The sequence below is a fragment of the Rutilus rutilus genome, assembly GCF_951802725.1.
Source record: "Rutilus rutilus genome assembly, chromosome: 15".
Classification (NCBI taxonomy): domain Eukaryota; kingdom Metazoa; phylum Chordata; class Actinopteri; order Cypriniformes; family Leuciscidae; genus Rutilus; species Rutilus rutilus.
In genome coordinates this window covers 27672343-27697200 of record NC_140220.1, presented here as the reverse complement: position 1 = coordinate 27697200, position 24858 = coordinate 27672343, and the positions used below count along the sequence as shown (strand labels likewise).

General features: G+C 34.4%; 1 protein-coding gene across 5 annotated transcripts in view; it reads right to left on the bottom strand.

Moving 5' to 3' along the window:
- Positions 1 to 24858, bottom strand: part of clocka (clock circadian regulator a) — a 69710-nt gene that overhangs the window by 18705 nt on the left and 26147 nt on the right. For 4 of the 5 annotated variants that reach the window (XM_084431508.1, XM_084431511.1, XM_084431512.1 and 1 more), the window contains exons 3-12: positions 16094 to 16155; positions 15581 to 15807; positions 14413 to 14505; positions 4986 to 5045; positions 4329 to 4477; positions 3489 to 3580; positions 3281 to 3370; positions 2420 to 2540; positions 2132 to 2245; positions 152 to 270 (exon numbers count right to left, since the gene is read on the bottom strand). In XM_084431508.1, coding sequence (XP_084287634.1) covers positions 152 to 270; positions 2132 to 2245; positions 2420 to 2540; positions 3281 to 3370; positions 3489 to 3580; positions 4329 to 4477; positions 4986 to 5045; positions 14413 to 14432 — 765 coding nt within the window. In that variant the 5' untranslated portion in view covers positions 14433 to 14505; positions 15581 to 15807; positions 16094 to 16155. The remainder of the gene's footprint in view (positions 1 to 151; positions 271 to 2131; positions 2246 to 2419; positions 2541 to 3280; positions 3371 to 3488; positions 3581 to 4328; positions 4478 to 4985; positions 5046 to 14412; positions 14506 to 15580; positions 15808 to 16093; positions 16156 to 24858) is intronic. The other variant, XM_084431510.1, reaches the window with a different exon arrangement.

Genomic DNA, 24858 nt, shown 5'->3' with positions numbered 1-24858 from the left:
CGTCTATCAACACACCCCACACACATTCATCTTTTGTCATGATGAACATGTACACAGCAGATCTCACTGAGGTTTGTCACTGTCTGTCAGGCAAATGTTAGAAGTCACAGGACCAATGAGAAGGTGCCAAGTCGGCTTTTGCTCAACCCACCTTGATAAACTGAGGTTTGGCTAACCTCACAGTTGCTATGAAACACACTCTGTCTTCAAAAGTGGGCCTCAGCGATCGCTGGATCACTCCCTCAAAGCCGTTACGTGTTGAGTTAGGCACTAAAGACAAAAAGACAAGCGAATCTTTATAAATGGACGTTTTTTAAAGAGAGAAATAATGAACAGTAAGCTTATTTTCTTCAGCCTACCACTAGGGGGCAGCAAACTGTGAGGAAACGTCAAACACTTTTTGTATTTAAAACAGCAAGCTCCTGCAGTGTTCATTTTAACACGTAATGTTTTTTGATGAAAATGTCTGTTACATTTAGTCAATATTTCATTATCATATTCATTCATTTTACTCTCACTAAAATGGGAAATGTGCGCACACACACGTTTTCATGTTTTATGGGGACTTTCCATAGTCATAATAATTTTTATACTATACAAACTGTATATTCTATCCCCTTACACTAACTCTACCCCTAAACCTACCCAACACACAAAACTTTCTGCATTTTTACATTTTCACAACCTCACTTACTATGATTTATACGCTGTTTTCCAAAAAAATTGGACAAAGATTTTGGATATTGCCATCTTTGTGGGAACATTTTGTTCTAGTAAAAATCTAGGGTTTACCAGGCCACCCCCACACACACACACACACACGCACATATACAAAACTGTCATGGTATCTCTCTGAGAAGTTACCATTCAAATGTTTGGGGGCAGTAAGATTTAAGAAGTTAATATTTAAAGAAATACTTATTTTTTTCAGCAAGACATCTAAAAATGTAACAAAAATTATGTTAATAATTTTAACATAAAATAAAAATATAAAGTATCAGTCTCTTCAAAATATTAATCAGCACAACTTTTTCAACATTGATAATCAGAAATGTTTCTTGATCACCAAATCAGTAAATTAGAACCATTTCTGAAGGATAATAATTCATAAAAATATTTCAGCAAAAATAACATGTTAAAGTTTTTCCATGATTTAAAAAATGTATAAACATTTATTAATGTGTCAAGCATTAAGCATATAACGTATTTCTTAACATAAAATATAACATGAAAATTGTCCTTATGAAAACCTGAACTTATGAAATAATAGCATATAATTAGAATCCTAAGGTAAGATCTACTTTAAAATTTTTATTAAAATGATTTAATTGTCATTGTGGTTGTTCTTTTTGTCTTATCTTTACTGTTGCTAAAAAAAACCTTCATTAACAAACATTTGTATCAGTAATTTAATTGAAAAAAACTGCTTCCTGTGCTTATAAATACATCATAAAGGTCTAAAAGTTTTAATATTCCCCCATCAACTATAATTAAGTCTATGTGTAGGTTGTTTCCCCCGGGGGAAAAAGTGTGAACACAGCGGCTCTTTGGGAAACAACTCTCTTGATTGATCATCTTAACCAATATTGGCTCCACCAATGGTGTGAGTTTAGGACGAGGTTATCTGTTTTCAAGAACAACAACAAAAAAAATTTTATACACACACACACACACACACACACAGAAGGTTTACCATTTGTGGCTAGAGGTGAAGTGTGTAAGAACAACAATTTTTTTTTTTACACACACACACACACACACACACACACACACACACAAACACACACAGTTTACCATTTTATATATATATATATATATATATATATATATATATATATATATATATATATATATATATATATATATTGTGTATATATATAAAAAAAAAATTGTTGTTCTTACACACTTCACTTCTAGCCACAAATGGTAAACTTTCTGTCTTAAAATCTGGGTCAGAAGCCTGTTACTCTGGCACACTGGCTTTACACAACACTTCCTATTGAAATAATGATCCTTGCTCCATCTTCTTTCATAAGAAGCACAAGCAATCAAGCACTTGGCTGGGTAATTCAATAAATGGATCCATATGAAAGACTCGGCTGATGCCGCGGGTGCTCGTTCTGACACTCACCAGTGTTGAGGGACTTAAAGTTTCCGATGAACTTGACATACTCATAAACGGGCGGCTCTTTCGGGTCGATCGTGCCCCGGAGCATGTGACAACAGAACTCTAACTGGTTCTTTGCTGCAGGGAAGCAAACAAAACAAAACAAATCAAAACAACATTAATGAGCTGTAAGTCTAGTCTCAGAAATAAGACAATAACAGAGAGGAAGAGAGAACAGAGGAAACAGAATGAGAATGAAGCCAATGATTTGGTCATGAGGAGATGATAAACATGTATGAGAGTGATTCTTACTCTTTAGGTAGTCTGGGGTGAGGGTCTCTCCTTCCAGCATGTGTGTGGACAGGGCTTTATAAACCTCCGAATGCTCACCAAGTGGGAGGAAATTCAACAGATTCTGATCCACAAGATCAGACTGAAAACACAACAACAGACTTTGTCAGTATCTCTCATACTTGCACAGTAAAGCTGCATTCACGTGGACAGTGTTTAAATTGCTGGAGGCTGCAAAGTTATTTTTTTCTAGCAAACATTCTGTATCAACCAACTGATCAGGTGACGGACAATTGCACAACCTTTAGCGGTCGCATAGCATTGTGCCACTGCTCATTTGCATTTAATGCTACAAAAAATTATATTTCAAATACATTCTTTCTATTTACCAAAGAATCCTCAACACATTTATTTACACACAAATATTAAGCAGCACAACTGTTTTCAACACAGACAATCAGAAACATTTCTTGAGCGGCGAATCAGCATATCAATACCAATACCAATTGCTCCCATACCCCCAATTGCTCCCCGGGCACCGCAGTGAATGGCTGCCCACTGCTCCGGGTGTGTGTGTCTTCACTACTCACTGCTCCTAATGTGTGTGCACTATCTTAGATGGATTAAATGCAGAGGACAAATTCCGAGTATGGGTTACCATACTACGCCTTCATATCTCACACACACACACACACATTACAATGATTTATGAAGGATCATGTGACACTGAAGACTCGAGTAACGAGGCTGAAAATCCAGCTTTGCCATCACAAGAATAAATTAAATTTGTATTAAATAATATTAAAAATTGTAATAACATTTCCACAATATGACTGTTTCACAGTATTTTTGATCAGATAAATGAAGTGTGTTCATACTCACAGGCAGATGTTCTAATAAAGACGTAACGCTTTCTGAGACGTAGATTATGTTGCCGTCCGTCATGATGGCCAGAAAGAAGCCATCTAACGCCTAAAAGAATAAAGCAATGAAGAATATCCATAATACTGTCGTTTTAGCGTTTAATGGATTAATACACATGAGTAGGGGCTTTAGGCAAGTGTGTGTACCAGTAAGGGAAAGTCCTCACCTCCAGCATCAGCTGTGTGAACTCCTCATTGCTAAGGAAGGGCGGCTTCCAGTCCTGACGGATTTCACTTGACTCAGACTGCGCAGCAATTTCTGATGGTAAGACAATAAAAACAACAAGAGTTCGGTTTCAAATACAGGAGGACAAACTTTACAATACAAGCTTATTTTCATAAGGTTAATAAACTAAATGTCTGATTAATTATAAAATGTTTACTTTATTTATAAGAGAATGAACTCATAGAGCATAATTATGTACTTAGCAATATTAGCACCGTAAAACAGGGTTTTCAAAAATGGTCTCATCCCCAAAAATAATACCAAAAGCAATCCTTCCATTTGAGGAATATATAGCGACTAAAAGATGTCCTAATTTCTTTGGTGGTGCCTGTTCAATCTTTTGCTTTGACTGCAGCTTCCAATTTGTTGTATGCAGACTAATTGTTGTATGCAGACTTTTGTCTATCAATAAGACTATATCAGAAATATCTACTTCTATATGTTGAGTGAGAAAAGCAAACTGTGGTGGAGGCTTTACACGTTTTACATGTCATCGGACGGCTCCTTCCTGTCTAAGTGGGCGGTTCTTGGCCAGAATACATCGATAGTAACTAGTCAACTAAACAATTACAGAGAAAAAGTTGGATGTCAAAAATGTTGAATACATTATTGATTGAAAATATGAAAATTGTTTAGTTTTCTGTTGTTGTTTTTTTTCCTTTTAGTCAATGAAAATATTAAGTTGACTTGTATTTTCAAAATGATAACTGCTCTAAAACGCATGACAAATCGAGATCTAAAAATATCTGGCAACTACTAATTGGTATGAAACTGCAGTAACCTTTGTGCTTGCGCAGGAAGTCGATGCTCTTTTGTAGGATGGTAGACTTGTCCATCTTGCGGGTGTTTCCCGGCAACATGGTGCCCAGTTCCTTGATGAGCACATTGAACTGGTCTCGCCTCTTCTTTTCCGACTTGTTCCTAGATACTCTGTAGGTGGAAAAACAAGAGGTGGAAAATTCCACAGTGGAAATCAATCGTTGACTTTAAGATAATGACATAATTTCATTGGTATTTCAGACGCTTTCAACGTCACAGTTGAGCTCTAAACTCATGTAAATACCTATTAATTATCTTAAATTCTTCAATTTACCCCTAAAAGTGATAATGGGACACTATCTGATCTGAGAAAAGTCTTGCAATGCTGAGAGAAAACATTTCACGGTTCTGTGATTGTATACAGAAGATGAGGCTGAATCTGTGCACTCAGGTCTAAACAGTCATAACTAGGTCACACTTAAGTTTCTATTCCTGATGCAAAACCCCTTTAGATATACTAACGTGGAAAAGGACTTGTCTATACAATCCTCTAGTGTAATGAATCATGTTTAATCCATTCTTCCATGAGATAATGGCTCACAATAGAAGTTTGCCTTGGTTAAGAGAAAGAAATTCCCATTGGGCAACCATAATCATAATGTTTTGTATGTATAATCACCTTTTTGCTTTGTCCTTCTCATCTTCTTCCATCAACCCATCAAAGATACTGCTGTCATCCCTGAAAAGAGACCAATAGTAAAAGCGGTTAGACCAGCTTGACCAATGTGAGCTCTACCTAGCTATATCAAAGACAGTTTCATTCTTCACCCATCCCAATGTTAGTGGGATTGTTCCCCAAAAATTAATAATGAGGAACTAAAGCTGTCAAGCTTTCAAACAGGGCACAATAAGTCTTCTGAAGTCATATGATAGCTTTGTGTGAGGAACAGACTGAAATTGAAATCATTTTTCACTGTTCAAATGTTCACCGAAAAATTACTATTCTTCCAATTACTCATGTCTTTCTAAACCCACAAGACCAAAACGTTGATCTTACTTTTTAATCAAAGTCTTCTGAAGAGACATGATCACTTATATGATGAACAGATTTAATTTAGGCTTTTATTCACATATAAACACTGATCAACGCTAATTCATAGGGCACATCAGATATGGTATCGGAAGCTCAAACATGCTTGGATACAATTTTTGAAGCATCAATGTTTTTGTGGAATGGCCTTTCAGTAGAGGGACAAAAATCTATCATGTTTTATTAAAAATATCGGTCACGCTTTAGATTAGGGTCCAGTTCTCACTATTAACTTACTATTAACTACAACTTTTGCCTCAATAAACTCCTAAATATGGTTTATTAATGTTTGCAAGGTAGTTGTTAAGTTTATTGGGTAGGATTAAGGGATGTAGAATATGGTAATATAGAATAAGGCATTAATATGTGCTTTAAAAGAACTAATAAACAGCCAAACTAAACTTAAGTGTTACCAAAATATCTTTATTTGTGTTTCCAAGATCAACGAAAGTCTTATGGGTTTGGATGGAATGACATAAGAGTAAGTAAATGATAATAGAATTTGTGGGTGAACTATCCCTTTAACTGCTGAAACTAGATCCGTCAGATTTGTGAACAAATCATTCGGAATGGTTTTGTGAACTGCAAGATCAAACTCAAAAGGAAAAAATAATTCCCTGAATCAAATATTGCTGATGCTTGAATCATTATCTTGACATTCTTTCTGTCCCCATTCATTGTAATTTCATGGAAAAGAGCGGCCAAAACAATCTTCAACATGTCCTCTTTTCTGTTTCACTAAACCAATCATACAGGTTTGGAACGACATGAGGGTGGGTAAATGAGTGAGCGAGTTAATGAGGAAATATAAAAACGACTAAACCGAGAAAATGTTTAAGCCATTTCTTCTGATGCCCCACAATATTTCATCATATTCAGATCAGGCAATAAATCATTGATAAAACAGGCAGTAGGTCAGCAGTGGAGGTGGCAGTGAGAGGCGGACATAAAGGTCTGTAGGGGCGCTGTGTGTGTGTGTGTGTGTGTGTGTGTCTGTATATATTTAGATACCCAGTGTTCTCTGACTCAGCTGCTTTGTGAGCACAAGACAGAAAGCAAGACCAGCTGGTCATGGCAGAGGATCTGAGAACAGTTTGTAACAGTATGGGTTTGGGAAGACATGAGGTCGAGTGAGTAAATGACAGTTTATGTATGATCTTTTAAAGGTCATCTCAACACGGCAACAGTCACTCTGTCTTTTTCAGCTTTGAGATAATTGGTCTTTTGCACAGGGTGTTCAAATGTGTGTCTATCTCTGGAACTGAAGAGATCATAATGACCTTACATTTATTGTGTGTAGGTACAGTGATGCGTGTACACGTGCGAGACAATATGCAAGTCAACCATATGAGTGTGTATTTGCAAAGTTACAAATTAATGAGTGCAAACAACAGGCTGGGTAAATAAACCAATGTGCATTTTGCTCTGCCGCTGGGTGTCCATTACCAACATTCTTACACAAACAATCCAGAGTTTGCCCCAGTCCATTTGCATTAATGGTTGTGGGTGTGTGAATGTGTGTTTGAGTGAGGAAGCACCCACTGCTCTAACAATGCCACATAATATATTCGATATTATTGCTGCATGTGAAAACTGCATTTTCAATTTAGATTACAGATATGCAGTTTTGCAGGAAAAAAATATGCAAATAATGTCTAACATCTATTAGTGATTCTAAAAATACACTGACGTCATTTGGCTGCCAAACTAAAATATATTTATATCAGCTCTGTGAATACAAAGCCATCTGCTTAAAATGGTGGCCGCATATAATACGAAGAGGTAAGATTGACTAAGAAAATTTTAACGAAACAATTAGTAAGTAGTAGAGTCAAGTACAAGTAGTAGAGTCAGAAAAAGCAAAATTATTTTCACCTAATTTCAGTTTACATTGTGAACACAGAAAAACAAGTGTAAAAAAAAAGCTCATAAAATGACTTGCTGAGCAGAGTTTTTCCTGTATTGATTTATTTTTCTAATTAGTGGCTTGCAAAGGGCTTACAAATGCCTTGTCTTTTATTTAAAAATAAAAATAGCCACTATGTTTTAGTCAGCACTACCATTCAAAAGTTTAGGTTTGGTAAAATTTCTTTACGTTTTTGAAAAAAAGTCTCTTATGCTCATTAAAGCTGCATTTATTTAAAAAAAATATATATATACAGTACCAGTCAAAAATTTGGAAACACTACTATTTTTAATGCTTTTGCAAGAAGTCTCTTATGCTCATCAAGCCTGCAGTTAAAAAAACAAAAAACAAAAAAAAAAACAGTAATATTATGAAATATTATTACAATTTAAAATAATGGTTCTCTTTTTTAATATACTTTAAAATGTAATTTATTTTTGTGATGCAAAGCTGAATTTTCATCAGCAAGTACTCCAGTCTTTGGTGTCTTATGATCCTTCAGAAATCATTCTAATATGATAATTTGATACTCAGTTATTATCAATGATGGAAACAGTTGTGCTGTTTAATATATTTTTTTGGAATACTTTTTTCAGGATTCATTGATGAGTAAAACGTTAACAGCATTTATTCATAAAAACAGCATTTATTCAAAATAAAAACATTTCTAACAATATAAATCGTTACCATCACCTTTTATCAATTTAACGCATTCTTGTTGAATTAAAATACTAATTTCTTTAAAAAAAAATAGTTATTGTTCCCAAACTTTTGAACGGTAGTGTATATTGTTACAAAAGATTTCTATTCTAAATAAATACAGTTCTTTTTAACTTTTTATTCATCAAATAATCCTGAAAAAAGTATCTCAGGTTATAAAAAAATATTAAGCAGCACAACTGTTTCCAACATTGATCATAAATCAGCATATTAGAATGATTTCTGAAGGATCATAAGACACCAAAGACTGGAGTACTTGCTGATGAATTCAGCTTTGCATCACAAAAATAAATTACATTTTAAAGTATATTAAAAAAGAGAACCATTATTTTAAATTGTAATAATATTTCATAATATTACTGTTTTTTTTTTGTTTTTAACTGCAGGCTTGATGAGCATAAGAGACTTCTTTCAAAAGCATTAAAAATAGTAGTGTTTCCAAACTTTTGACTGGTACTGTATATATATATATATAGTAATGATTTCAATTGGAAATACCTGTTTTCTATTTTAATATATTTTAAAATGAAATGTATTCATGTGATGGCAGAGCTGAATTTTCAGCATCATTGCTTCAGTCTTCAATGTCACATGATCCTTCAGACATCATTCTGATATGCCGATTTGCTGCTCAAGAAACATTTCTAATTAATATCAATTTAGAAAACAGTTGTTTTCAGGATTCTTTGATGTTGAAAGTTGAAAAGAACAGAATTGATCTGAAATATAAATCTTTTGTAACATAAAAATTTAAATGTCTTTATTGTCACTTTCGATCAATTTAATGTGTCCTTGCTGAATGAAATTATTTATTTCTTTGACCCCAAACTTTTGAACATTAGTATAAAACCATAGCCACAAACCATGATTGGCTACTTTCCATCACAAAAGAGAGGACACATATTCGTTGAACATAAGATGCATTTAGTACATTTCCCAGCCTTGGAGCCGTAGTACCATCACATTATGTATGAATAGCAATTGAATGCTTCGGTTGCATTTAAAGCCACACACTCAACATTCATCGTTCACTTCCAAATGCGTCACTGCGTCTGCCACTACAGCCTCGTGCGTGACACACAGCCAGCATTAGAGATTGTGTATCGGCTCATGACTGACCTCATTCCACACCTGTCTTTAGGCTTAAAGTTTCTGTATATAAAAGACCCTCCACACAGGAACAGGACACACACACACACACACACACACACACACACACACACACACACACACTCACTCACACAAATTAAAGTGAGAGGAGAGCTGTAATTGTTTTGAAGACACAAACAAGTCCATTAGTCACTGCACGTTCATTGTGTGGCATTTTCTTTCTCACACAATCTATCCGACTAGGCAACTACCCTTCGAACGACTTGTTTTGAACATGCACCTCATTTTAGTATACTGAAATTAAGCTAATATGAGCAATTAGAAGTAGAAAAATGTGATGACCTACATTTATACTACAAAAACAATGCCGTGCTTGTGTATTAATTTCACATTTCTCTCCCGAACACAAGCACTTAGAGGATGTGGATGGCTGATTATTAACTTTAATGGTGTGTGTGTCGTGAGAGAGACAGAGCGACCGTTTTAATCTGCTATCTTCCTTATTCCTGGTAAGCAAACACACCAACAGTTGACCACAACAATGCAATAAAGATGTCAACTGATGCCAGAGATCTAGTTTCAAAGCACAGCATTGATCACAATGCATTCACAGAGGCTCGACGTGCCCTGAATAGAGTGGTAGAGTGCAGGAATGACATCACTTTGTAGGCCAAAACACGGAAACGAATTAGGATTTTAGCACTTCTGGTTCCATCGTCCCGAAGTCACAATGTTTGTTTTATTTTTTTTTTTATTTTTTTTTTATGGGGTTTTGGTTAAAGGGATACTCCACTTTTTTTGGAAATAGGCTCATTTTACAACTCCCCCAGAGTTAAACAGTTGAGTTTTACCGTTTTCGAATCCATTCAGCCGAACTCCGGGTCTGGCGGTACCACTTTTAGCATAGCTTAGCATAGATCATTCAATCGGACAAGACCATTAGCATCTCTCTCAAAAAAATGACCAAAGAGTTTCTATATTTTTCCTATTTAAAACTTGACTCTTCTGTAGTTACATCGTGTACTAAGACCGACGGAAAATGTAAAGTTGGTAATGGTCTTGTCCGATTGAATGATCTATGCTAAGCTATGCTAAAAGTGGTACTGCCAGACCCGGAGATCGGCTGAATGGATTCGAAAACGGTAAAACTCAACTGTTTAACTCTGGGGGAGTTGTAAAATGAGCCTATTTCCCCAAAAAAGTGGAGTATCCCTTTAAATGGCTGAAATAAGGTCTGTGGTGAACACAAGCTCAAGACACGTTCACGTTTTATTCTACATCAGTACTATTTTTGAAGCTGTTACATGTCTTGAAAAAGGCGGTGGCTAACAAGTGGCTAAATGGGACTACAGAGGCGAGAGTTGAGGAGAGTAAACGTCATCACGCCGAAAAGGTAAACTCAGTTAATTGTGCTCTTATAAACTATTCTAACTTTTTTTTAGATAACTGAAAGAGTTGTCGGAAGCTTAGTGATGGTGACGTTGAAGTCGTGGGACCGTTGTTTGGTTCGTTTATAGCCTACCTTTAGCTTTTTACTTCTGGCGACTGCATTTAGGCTTCAAAATTCATAAAATTTGTGTTCATTTGTGATAATTATCTTGATGGACAAAACGTGCAAGTATCATAAACTTTTGTTGATCACAGAGCTTAATCCAAAAGTCTATGGGAAAATCCTATTGGGTTTTTGGAGAGGGAACCAGTGTGATGCTAACTGCCGATTGATGATAACACCACTCTATTCACTCTTCCCCGGGAGTTTCATAACGCCGAATCTGCCATTGTGTCCGACAAACTAACCAGACAGGAGAGTTAGTAGACTGTCGTCGGTGGACTTGAACTTGAAAAATGGTGTGTATTGACGTATTCCCGCGGTTGAAACAACATACCTTCTTGATGTTTATTCATGTTTATTTCAAAGTTCTTTGCGAAGGGTCAATTAACCATGATGTTTATTATCAAATGTTTATTATTATCAAATGTAAATTTTGCTAAGGACTGGAAAAAGAGGAGTATGTGTTATAGTGCGGCATGTTTACCAAAAGGCATAAATTACTGGCAAATATTAAGAGCCAATATTTAACTAGAAGCCAAAAGGAAAACATAATTTAGCAGTGTTGGCCACATAAAGTATACTTCCTGATTGGACATTGTTTTTTCAAATGAGATCCAAATGGCAATGGCAATGCCTCATGCTCATTTAAATTAAAGATAAAAATGTAATTTAATTTAAGATAAAATTAAGATAATAGTTAATCCAAAAATGAAAATGCTGTCATCATTTACAACACTGTTCGTAAGTTTAGGGTAAAAAAATTGACCTAGATTTGCTCGATGAAATGTTTATCAGTGGATATCAGAGATGTGGACTTCAGACTCCTGACTTAAACTCAAGTCCTATTGCTTGAACTGGCAAACATTACAATCCTTAAAACTAACATTTGCTAGTTTGGACAATCACAAGAAGTTGTGACTGAATTTCACCCAAGTTTCTGTCAGACGGTGTTTGGAAAGTGTCAAATATGTGTGCGGAAGAAAAATATCAGGTATGACCATTCAAAAAAATCATCATTCACTTCATCAGACATCCCAAAGAACTATGTCTGAACAAATTTGGTTGTTTCAACAGGAGAATATGTGTCATAATGCTGGAATGTACATCATCGAGCCCGCTGGATGTTTAACAAGTAATGCTGAACTAAGATTTTAGTCAAATTTAATCTGACATGTGTTGCTTTACTTTTATGTTTTACTTGCCCCACTTATGTGCATATTTATATTTGAGCATATTTAAAACTTAAACTCTATAACATGAGATGTGACATGAACGGCTTGAGAATTAATGACAGATAAAAACCAGAGAACCTTGACTAACAAACTGTGACGTGTCCCAAAGTCATAGAGGTTAAAATGTGTAGACATTAACAAATGCAATCATGATAAGTCTAAATGTATCCGTTTTAAATTTTTCACTTTGGCTTAACTGTACAGCAGGACCAGTCCCATCACTTCAGGATGAATGCATAACAGCTTACCACATTAAAAAAGTGAAGGTAACACTTTAGGTTTCATTAGTTAATATCAGTAAACTAAATTAGTCAACATGAACTAATAATGAACTGCACTTCTACAGGATTTATTAATCTTAGTTGATGTAAATTTCAACATTTACTAATACATTATAAAAATCTAAAGTTTTATTTGTCAAGATTAGTTAATGCACTGTGAACTAACATGAACAAACAATGAACAGTTGTATTTATATAACATTAACAAAGATTAATATACAGTAAAAAAATGTATTGCCCATTGTTAATTCATGTTATTTAATACATTAACTAACTAACGTTAACAAATTAAACCTATTGTAATGTGTTACCAAAGTTAATCACAAACTCAGACTGAATTTTAACAAAAAGCGCTATCATGAAAATGAAAGATTTACCATAATTAAAAAAAGAATTAAGAGTTCCAGTGGGGTATGTTTTTTATTTTTTTATATTATATTAAGAATAATGTTAACTGCTGCATATTAAATATCAAAATGCAATAACTTCTTTCGATGGTGCGGAATCATATAATATTTATTATCCAGTATTGGGATATTGGACATCTGGATTTGAAGACGCATGAAATGTGATAAATGAAAATAAACAGCAAAGAGCACATTTATTGTGTTATTTATCTGGCATCAGATACAATATTAGATTAAATAATAATTAATAATATGTGTATATTAATTTGTCATTTCTACATTATGATAAACTAAATAAACTATTAAAATAAATATTTAATATGCAATTATATTCTTAAGCAGCTTATACATTGCTATTAGTTCTATCGTAATTATATTAACATGCAATGCATGTAATAAAGATGCTAGTATAAAATGCAACTCAGTATGCTGAACATCAAATATTCAAAATTGTTAAGAATAACAAATAAACAAAAATATTTTAGAGTAAAAAAATTGGAAAATAAAACCAAGTACTTCTCATCCCATGTCAGAGCTGTGGAGCTTCATTCTCACATGCTCGAGAGCTTTTCTCTCACTCAAAATCAATCAACACAAACCAAGAGCAAAATACGTACAAGTTAAAACAACTGTGTAAACTAAAATGCATATGAAATCCCCCAGTGTTCTGCCCAGAACGTGTCCTGTGTGAAGAGCCACTTAGAGCTCACGAGGGTCTGAGAGACGAGAGGATTTCACTGAATAAGGTAAGAAAATACAGATTGTTCAAGCGCCATATGGTGATGGTTTTAAGTCTCTGTTTTCGACCGTAGGTGCCATCTCCAGTTACTTCACCAGGAAACCTTTGAGAGAGGAAAATGGAGCTGCTGCTCTATTCAGCGTGGCGGTAATCCAGAGATTAGCCTGAAAAATTCCACACCGCTGCCACACAACGGCCCATCTCACTGTCACTCAACAGGCTCGACCAGTTAGAAAAAAGCCGGGTGCATCGAGGCCGGCCAGAGTGGGCATGTTTAATGTCATTCCATTCACTGCTGTCTCTATAGCAACCGGCCATGGGTGTGTTACATTTGCATTTTAGAGGGAAGGAAAGCTGTTGACGAACATGGATATTAAGATTGTTTAATAGGAGCGCTTCATCTCTGCTGCACCGTAACTGTAACCATGGTTACGGTGTCAGGCAAAAGATGCTGTTATGCGGTGCAGGGCAGGAACTGTCTTGGTTTGAATGAAAATAATAATGGAGATGTTTATTAGCCATTTTATAGATGTTCTGTGTTTTTCTGATACACGTTTTTGGTAGATTTTGGCTATTGTTAAAGGGACAGTTCACCCAAAAATAAAAATGGGCAGGAACTGTCTTGGTTTGAATGAAAATAATAATGGAGATGTTTATTAGCCATTTTATAGATGTTCTGTGTTTTTCTGATACACCTTTTTGGTAGATTTTGGCTATTGTTAAAGGGACAGTTCACCCAAAAATAAAAATGATTTCATCTTTTACCCTCAAGTTGATGAATTTCTTTCTTCTGTTGAACACAAAACAAGATATTTTGAAGAATATGGGTAACCAAACAGTTTATGGGCCCTATTGACAAAAAATACTATTGAAGTCAATGGGGCGCATCAACTGTTTGGTTACCCATATTCTTCAAAATAACTTCTTCTGTGTTCAGCAGAAGAAAGAAACTCATACAGGTTTGGAACAACTTGAGGGTGAGTAAATGATGACAGAAGTTTCATTTTTGGGTGAACTATCCCTTTAATCGATTCTTTAAAGGATGGTTTGGGGTCGACCAAGGACTTACCGGTCTATGCTGGAGGTCATTTTTGTAGTGTGTTCAGGGTCGCAGTTGTAGAGAGAGGATCTTTAAGCGTGAGGTAGACATTTGTACATTAACCTGTGTAACAAAATGACAACAACACATTTTTTTATTTTTTATTTAATGCAATTTAAATGTGTTTATTTAAAAGACACTCCTTAAAATGCATTTAAAAAAATCTTCTCTACTTCTACTGTTTTATTAGGGCTGTCATGATACCAAACATTCAGCAGTCAATACAAATACCAGTTATTTACTACTGCAAAAATTAAATGTAGTAGTAAGTGCTTCCAGTTTTTCAAGAAACAAAATTGAATAAAGACATGAATAAGGTAGATAATGCTTGACATTTGTCAGGTATCTAACAGCATAAAAGTCTCAGAATTAATTAGAAAACATTCATAATTAAAAAAAAAACTAAAAAACATAAGATCTATTAAGTTGCATTTAGACTGCAAGGTCTCATACTTTGACACACATCTGTTTACATTAAAGTCACCATAAAATCAAAATGGACAATACTTATTTTTTTTATGAAATATTTCAGTATTTATTCTAAATAATTTATCAGTGCATGTCATATATATATATATATTTTTAAATCCCCTTGTAATCTTTAATCAAAATAACTTCTCCTCCCTCTTGCAGCAACATTATCTCTTCTCTTCTCTGATGACATGTTTTCTGGCGTGAGGGCGGGACAACCTGTCACTCAAAATCAAGTCCCGACCAAAAATTTTTCTTGAGAACAAGAAGCTGTTTCACTCGAATATATACGTCACAATAGGGAAGAAAAGATGAAACTCCCTTTCTATGCCGACTTTAACATAAGACAAAATGACTGTGTTTATACAGCAGAAAGAATGGCATAGTATTTTGTTTTACTATGCCAATCTTTTTTTATTTTGTATTAATACACTACCTTGTAGTGAAGTTCTGGTACTTTTGACGTCCTTATTTTTCACTAATGTGGTTACAATATTACTGCTCCTGATATAAGCATCTCTTGTAAGATGAATTGCTTATGTTTTTCCTCATTTGTAATTTATTTTATATAAAAGCGTCCACGAAGTTATTCAATTAAAATGCAACAATGACCCATGTGGAAATAAACAACAATAAAATATGGTAATTCATTCAAAAGCAAACTAACCTTCATGCGTGCTTGCTCTAAGGAAGGAAGAGAGAAGCTTGCCACAGGATGTAGGATGAGGACAATCGGTGGGCAAGACAGAAGGTGCGTGTGAATATGAATGTTTTCGTGTGCAGGGTCAATCAGAGGATTCTGAGGTCAAGGTAGAAAGGCCTGCTGTGGGTCCCTGTGGGGTGTATGTGCTTTCAGTCGGGTGTGAGACTGGAAGCACCACATGTTAGCACTACCTAAGAAAAAACAGAAACAATCTGCATTATGATTACACATTTTATACTGTATGTAATGAAGGTAGCATGTTAAATATATATTCCTTAAATCATTTTAGGTTTAGAAGAGATGATGCTTAATTTAAGAAAATATATGTCACATGAAATAACTGTCCAGACATGAAATAAAAAAGCCTAAATTAAATCGTAAATCGTTCCATTGTGAATAAATATGCAAGCATAGCTGGCAAGAAATAAATTATGTTGTGATATTAATTTATGAAATAATTTGGGAAGAAATACTCACTCATGTCATTATTTCTGTAATAGCAGCAACGCTCCTGAACCACGGTAAATCTGCTCTTAAATCTGAAACAGAAACAGAAATTAGTCATATAAACATCAGGCTCCTGAGAAAACTGCTTCAATTACATTAGAGGAATTAATAATACATTAGCATAACTGGTGCTAAGGAGTTTATAACCAAAATAGCATTAAATAAAAATATCTGAATTCATAAAACTAGGCTTTCAGGTTTCAAGATAAAAACATCACTTTGACTCAGTAAGCCTAGGAAGAGTCGTGACATTGAAAGATAAACTGGTAAACAACGCAGAGGAGAAAAGCATAATTACCGCTATACCCTAAATGATGATCTGACATTTAACATTTCACCCTGGACAAACAGTTCTGTCCATCCCAAAATAAACTATTCAGCCTAACCCTGCAGGATATTTTACAAGGCCACAGATGTTGTGATGTACTGCCAAGCCTGATAGATGACTTGGCAAGACTTTCTCCACCAAAGATAAACACTTAATACAGTAAAAGCAGAGCCGAAGTTCAAACGTTCATAAGAACATACAGAATTCACTGTCATTACTAGTTAACTGCAGTCTGATGTGCGCTGTACTAATCATAGTAGTCATTCACATTCACTTGCCAAAAAAAAAAAAAAAAAAAAAAAAATAGTTCACCTAGAAATAATTTACTTAATTTGCTTTACATTTACTTTCATTGTACGAAGGAGGAAAAAATAACAAAAATATTTGTTTGTGTTCCACAGAAGAAAGAAATGCACATAGGTTTGTAATGTTGTTTTCTTTTAAATGTGTCCTTTTGTTGTTTGCATGAAAAAAAAACAAAAAAAAAGGATACAAAAAAAAATATTAAATTAAATTAAATTAAAAAGGTCAAATATAAAAAAATAATAATATAACAAATGACACACACACATATACATACACATACACATATATATATATACATACATACATACATATATATATACATACACATATATATATATACATACATACATATATATATATATATATATACACATACACATATACACATATATATACATATATATATATATATACACATACACATATATATACATATAAATATATATATATATATATATATATACACACACACACATTATATATACACACATTATATATACATACATATATATACACACATTATATATACACACATTATATATACATACATACATACATATACATATATATATATATATATATATATATATATATATAAATAATAATAATAGTAAAATAAAAATGATAAATGTATTAAATAAATAAAATATATGAGTGCCTCCCTTCATGTGGGAGTGCATAACTCTTTGTACTCCTGTATACAACTCTGGTAAAATGAGAACAGGCATTCGTTCTCTATGGAAATCACCCAGCATGAAAGAAGCCGTGAGAGTGAGCTGGGTGAGACGTGAAGAAGCTGTAGTACGCTGACAAGCTGAAAGACGTGTCCAGGGAAGTGCATGTGTCAAAGGCACACACCCCTGAGGGCAGTCTATATATAGCAGTGTTGGTGCGGTATTGCCTTCACATCACTCATATTAGGTTTCCATGTCTTGAACAAACTGACTGCAGTAATCAATGAGCATCTTCTGAATAGAGACGACAGCATCCTGTTCGCTTCATTATAAACTTTATTATTATTAAAAAAAAAAAAAATGCATGTGACGTTCATGTAAAAATGTACACAACTTCACAAACAAAAGTAGCCGCTTTGACCCAGTTCAGTTCTTTAATAAGCATTAGGTTTGTGATAAAAGTTGGGTCAAAGTGCATGTGCTTTTCAAGATTACTACTATCAGAATACAGTTCACAGTGTGTATTTTGGCTAATTCTCTCAAATACTGAACATTTAGGCTATTTTCATGCATGGTTTGATTGTCTAGTCTGAACCAGAGTTTGATTCGATCCTATTTCCGCCGCAAGTCTCTTTTTACACTGAATTATTTGGGTCCAAATTATTTGGGTGATACGTACCATCACTAAGAACAACTGCAGCAGCTGTTAAACACCGTAACTAGCTAACAACTCTGCATATTATTATTATTAAGAATCTTTTAAAATATGTTTTTACAAGAATGTCCTGGCCAAGATGGTTACTGTAAAGAAACACAAAAATAGTCAAGATCAAACATTAAAAAGGCAACAGAAAAATACAAATAATTTGAAACTACAAATAAAATGCAATATGAAGCATGAAAAGCACAGTGAAAATGAAATAATAAAAAATACAATAAAAGAAAAATCATAAAAGAAAAATAAATGTAAAAAAAATCTATGTAAAAAAATTTCTAATCTGGGATTGCTTCCCATAAACCTCAGGCCACCTTTCCAAGCCTTTGCACCTTTATGATTCGCTAGTGCACACCCAACTTCAGAAAACCACTTTCACACCAACCAAATGAAACGAGCTCTGACGTCAAACAGACGCAGAGTCCTCTCTAGTGTGAAAGCACCACTAAAGCTCCTAACACAAGACACTCTTAAAACTCCCATAAAGATATTTCTTTTTTGCATACTGCAGAGAAAAGCCTTCTGTCAGTCAGTCACACAACACCTCACTTCTCATTAGCACTCAAATACTAATGATAGAACCCATTACTGTATTTGTCCCCCTGCCAGAAACAGTCAGTTGTTCTTGTTTACAAGCTTGTACTTTATGGGCATTTCAATGGTCTATAAAAAGGATAATAGCAAAGAGTATGGCGTAATGCTAGAAGTTAGCGTGACTTATCAGCTACCACACAGATTGAGCAACAGAGTGGCGTCAGTTCATTTTCGTATGACATTCACACGCAGAACGGACACGCATACCTAAACACACCCACAGATTCTTATGAGCTCAAAGAAGAAGAAGAAGAAAAAAAAGCACATGCAACTGGGTCATTCTTCAATTGGAGTGATGAGAGACAGAATTTGAAAAACAAAATGATTGAAATTTTTTATAATAAAATGTATTGCCATGTTTAAATTGCACAATTTAAATTGTGTTGTGTCATGTGACATCTTGATTTATAATTTTAGTCAAATACGTGTGCACCACCCAGGTAACATCACAGACTCTAAAACATGAAACTGTCTGGAATTTTGCAACATTTAGGCCTTTGAAAATTAAGAAAGAATGATAATACATTTTTTACAATTTCATTAAATTGTACACGGTAAACAAAATCTATATTCACAATATAACCACTTTATTTGTGTATTGCAATTACATCCAAGGATAACTCTTTGATGTATACTGGGAACAGGCAGATTTTATTACACGTTAAGAGTTCACAAATTGTTTTAACCCTAGATAATACCAATATGCAAACTCTTTATGATTTATTGCCATTTAAAGTTTATTTCAACAGTTGCAAAGTAGAGGGACACCACTTGCCACCTCAAACGAAGAATGACCCAACTGCCTATTAAATCCGGCTTCCAGAATAGGATCAAGAGAAATATTGTACAACAAATGTCAAACAAATTTACACCAGAAATGTATATAAAGATATCTGGATATAAATCTACTAATTGCATTTGAATGTTTTGTATATAAGTCTCATCAAATTCTATAAAGCTGGATTAACAACAAAGAAACCTCTGGGAAGGAAGTTTATTTAATTGATTGGATGAGTTTAATTAGCTGCTAACATAGCCACATTAGATGTAGTGGAGACACACTAACTCATGATGATCGCTATAATGCACTATGGTCCATGGTCCGCGGAGGTGTCTGACAAGTGTGCTACTGATAACACTGGTAATAATTGGAAATCTCACTTTCAAGGTCTCAGTTTTACTATGAGCGTCACATGCAGGTCTGGAGCTCCGGTCACGGCACGCTGCACACCAGCTATGTCCCCCTTCTGATCACTACATGTGACTACTGACCCAGATAACACACAAAAACAAAATAAAGAACGGCATACCGACGCAGATCACACCCAATTCAGCCACTCCCGCAACATTCAGGAAAAGAAAGAGAAAGCCGACACAAACAACCGCAAACAAGAAACATAACAAGACTAACATACAAACTAATAGAATACTAAATTACAGTGTGTAAATGAAGAAAAACAATGAAATTAAATTAAAGCACAAACAAGTATTGGAATTTCTAATAGAATATGGAATTATGGTACAAACAAATGAATACTTTTGTGCATCAAGGATCCTGAAGAAAAGTAACATGATTTCCCCAACAATATTAAGCAGCACAACTGTTTTCAACATTGATAATAATAAGAAATGTTTCTTGAGCAGCAAATCTGCATATTAGAATGATTTCTAAAGGATCATGTGACACTGAAGACTGGAGTAGTGATGTTGTAAATTCAGCTTTGCCATCACAAGAAAAGAAAAAGAAAAAAAACCCCATTAAAATAGAAAACAGCTGTTTTAAACTGTAATGATGTTACTTTTTTTTACTGTATTTTTGATCAAAAATGCAGCCTTGGTGAACATATTTTGAAAGTTGGTGTATAGGATTCCAAATAAACACAAAATAAAACTAGATCTTTCCAGCAAATATTCCCAGTAGGACTATTATGAAACCAATAGCATAAAATATCCCTGTAGAACATCAAAAGGGATTTTAAATAAATCCTTCAGAATTTTAAAACACCCACAGCTCCTCTTGAGATTTCCTTTAACTGTCCAAAGCGAAACATAATTCCAATACAATGTACATGGAGTAAGAAAGACTACATATACAACATACAACAGGATTCTAAGAATTAAAAACAAATGAACACAAACCCCTAGTGCACAAACAAAAACAAAATGGGAATTTTCTAACAAGATTACAACATAATCACATTTTCTAGAACATATTCACGACTATTATGAGCAGCAATAATAAAATATCCTTGAATATCAAATGGAATATAAATATAAGAGTAATACATGATTCCAAAACAATAAAAGTAGAGTTTTTACTCTACAAAGACTACTAATACATAGAGGACTAAAAAAAAGAAGAAGAAAATCCGATGGGAATTTCAGTTCATCCAGGAGGATCATTTTGGATTCCATTAGGATCATTTAGGATCGGTTTCAAATTATGACAGGAATGCTCAAAATTGGATTCAGGATTGTTTGACAAAGCACACAAAAAATCCTGACACTTTTCATTGAAATCTTTTTGATGTTTGTGGGCTGTGAAATGAAGATATCTGGCATTTAGATGCTTTCCAGATATGAGTCACAATAACTTAAAATGATGGTGGAGTTGAATTCCAACATGAAAACAATTGCTTAACTACAGGGGAAATAAGGAAGAGGAATCCTCCGACTCTGTGCCACAGATATTTCCTTAACACATAAAACATGTCATTTGCACATACAAAAATAGATATCCAAGGGATTTCTTAGAATGGGGGAGAACACAGAAAGGGAGAGGGACAGGGAGTATTCTGGGAAAAACAAGAGAAGGGCACATGTGGAGAGGCGATGAAGAACTGGAAAAAGAAGCATGGATCGAGTCAAATATTTTCTGTTCACCTAAATATGGAGTGAATTTCGCAAGAAAAAGCAAGGCATGTAAAGCCATGAAAGAGGGTACGAGAGAAAAAAGGATAAGAAGGCATGCAAGAAGAAAAAAAATGAGGGGGAAGGCTTGTGAAAAAAAAAGAGGATAAAACAAGACATAAAAGCTAAAGAGCTAAAGAAATAGGAAGTAAGGCAGTCCCCAGCATTTCCTGCAGAGCGGTTGTGGCGTTAACAGTAGGCTGAGCAATGGTTTTGTAACTGTGATGTCAGTAGATGCTTCACTGACCTGCTGACCTAGTGACCTACTTTTGCTTCGCTCGCTCACTGTTCCTCTCTTCTACTGCGACTTAAGCACAGCTCAACAGGCAGCTGCAGCCAATCATGCGGCAGGCTGAGTCACCACACACTCACCACCAGCAAATCAGGAAATCAGGAGTAGCTCACCACTGACAAACAGCAGCCAATCATATGCTGAGGTAGAAATAAAAGGGGTTTCCAGCCAATCAAACGCAGAGTCTACAAACTCTCAGCTAACCAACAGCAAGCAGAATAAAAAGCGAACAAGAAAGGAAGAAATAGCAGAAGGAAACAGGCTAACAAAACCACATCTTTCAGGCTTCTCCTGCGACAGAGTGACATTTACCTATTCGACCAAAGTCAGCCAAACCAGATCTGCCTAAAGCACTAGGTTAAAGCCAGATAACAAGCACGACAAACAAACAATTTCTTCCTCCGCTCTCTCACTCAAACAAATGAGGTCTCTTTTATATCACACACACACCCACAACTACCCTTAGGTGCTCTGTACGCTATAAACCGCCCTATTTCTGGAATATTTTCACACAATAGCACATTATCTTGAATTACCGTATTAAAACAGTCACAGATGGATGATATATACGTTTCAACTGTGTAATTGCATGTAAGGATTCCACTGCGCCGTCATTTGCTTTTTATTTTAGCTCTTAAAGGGACAGTTCACTCATTATTTACTCATCCTCGTGTTTTTTCTTGTGTAAAACATAAAGGAGATATTTATGTCCAAGCTGCTCTCTGTGGTCAGCATTCATTTTCATTATATGAACATAATTTATTTGTATGGGAAAAAATGTACTGTACCTATTTCGATATACATCACTGTATATATACACATATACAGTGATGTATATCAAAATGGGTGACCATCCTTAGCTTCAGCACATGCAGCTCAAACAGCAATGCAAGACATTAATAACTAGGAATGGGACTGTCATATACATAACTTTATAAATAGAACACTATTGTAAGAAAGCGCTGTGAATTATCTGGGTTTAGTTGCCGTGTGTCAGCACAACAGGAGTTACACGTTCTGACTACATAACTTAGTTCAAGTTCACTTGTGCATTTGCACCTTTTTGTGCATAAATTAGTTGAAGTGAGTATATATAAGTTGTAATATTATTTTTATTTTGTATAAATATCTGATTAATCTCATATGCATTTCGTTGGTTTAACGATTGATTTAACTTTCTAATAAAGCGCTTTAGTTTCCCGATGTTCATTCAGCTATTCAGATTCAGCGCGCCTAGCTCAAACAGCAATGCTGTTATTTGAAACAGTAATATTAATTTTAGATGTTGAACTTTGACACATTATTATTAACATCTAGCACTTTAATTTTTCTCGTATTATTTTCACCACCAATATGGTTTAATTAAAATCATTTCATTAGGCTATTGTCTGTGCGAAAGCTAATCCAATTTATTTATGACACATGCATTTTGATTCCTTTTTATGCAAGTAATGATGTCAAATGTTTTGTCTGCATTATTTAGGCATTATTTTATTTCTTTGTAAGGCAACAGAATATGTTTTATTTATTTTTTGATAAAGAAAGTTGGCCATAGGAGTGTAAAATTAATTTAAAAAATGTACACTGGTTCAAACTAGGCTACTGTACTGTATATGTTTGATTTATGTTGAAGTGCGTAAGACGTGGCTTTTAGTGGCCTTTTTATTTCTAATCAGGCTATCAAAATTTATACCAAAGTTTGGATTTGAATTTAGAGTTATCGGCCAACATATAGGTTATCACTTTCAAATATAAAAATGATCGGTTATCAGTATCAGTAAACATTTTCATATCGGTGCATCCCTAAATTTAATCATTTATCTCTATTCATCTCTATTTGTATTCATATTTTGAATTAGTTCTTATTTTTATTTGTATATTTTCCATTTTTATTTTATTTTTATATTGTTATGTGCTTTTGACATTTTTATTAGCTTTTGCATTTTGAAAATATTTCTAAATTGTTTTAATTGTTTTATTTCAGTTTTAGTTATAATACAGTTAGTCATTTTAGTACTTCCAACTTCAAGTTATTGGCAAGTTGGAGAAGGAACATTATATATAAAGGGTCTGAATACTTAGGACCATGTGATAGTTCTTTTTTTCTTTTTTAATAAATGTGCAAAAATGTCAACAATTCTGTGTTTTTCTGTCAATGTGGGGTGCTGTGTGTACAATAATGAGGGAAAAAAAATGAACAAATGATTTGAGCAAATGGCTGCAATATAACAAAGAGTGAAAAATTTAAGGGGGTCTGAAAACTTTCCGTACCCACTGTATATATATATATATATGAAGAGTTCAGATGCAAAAGCCTCTAAGTGCCATCTGAAATTTTCTTCTAGAATGATCATTTTTATCAAGCTCGTATATTTAAATTCAGTAATTTCACTTAAATGGCAATGAAAATGACCTATTTATTGTCATTTAAGTGAAATTACTGAACTTAAATATACAAGCTTGATAAAAATTATCATTCTAGAAGAAAATTTCAGATGGCACTCAGAGGCTTTTGCATCTGAACTCTTCATATATATATATGCACAGTATATATACACAGTATACAGTATATATATATATATATATATATATATATATATACACACACACTCACCTAAAGGATTATTAGGAACACCTGTTCAATTTCTCATTAATGCAATTATCTAATCAACCAATCACATGGCAGTTGCTTCAATGCATTTAGGGGTGTGGTCCTGGTCAAGACAATCTCCTGAACTCCAAACTGAATGTCAGAATGGGAAAGAAAGGTGATTTAAGCAATTTTGAACGTGGCATGGTTGCTGGTGCCAGACGGGCCGGTCTGAGTATTTCACAATCTGCTCAGTTACTGGGATTTTCACGCACAACCATTTCTAGGGTTTACAAAGAATGGTGTGAAAAGGGAAAAACATCCAG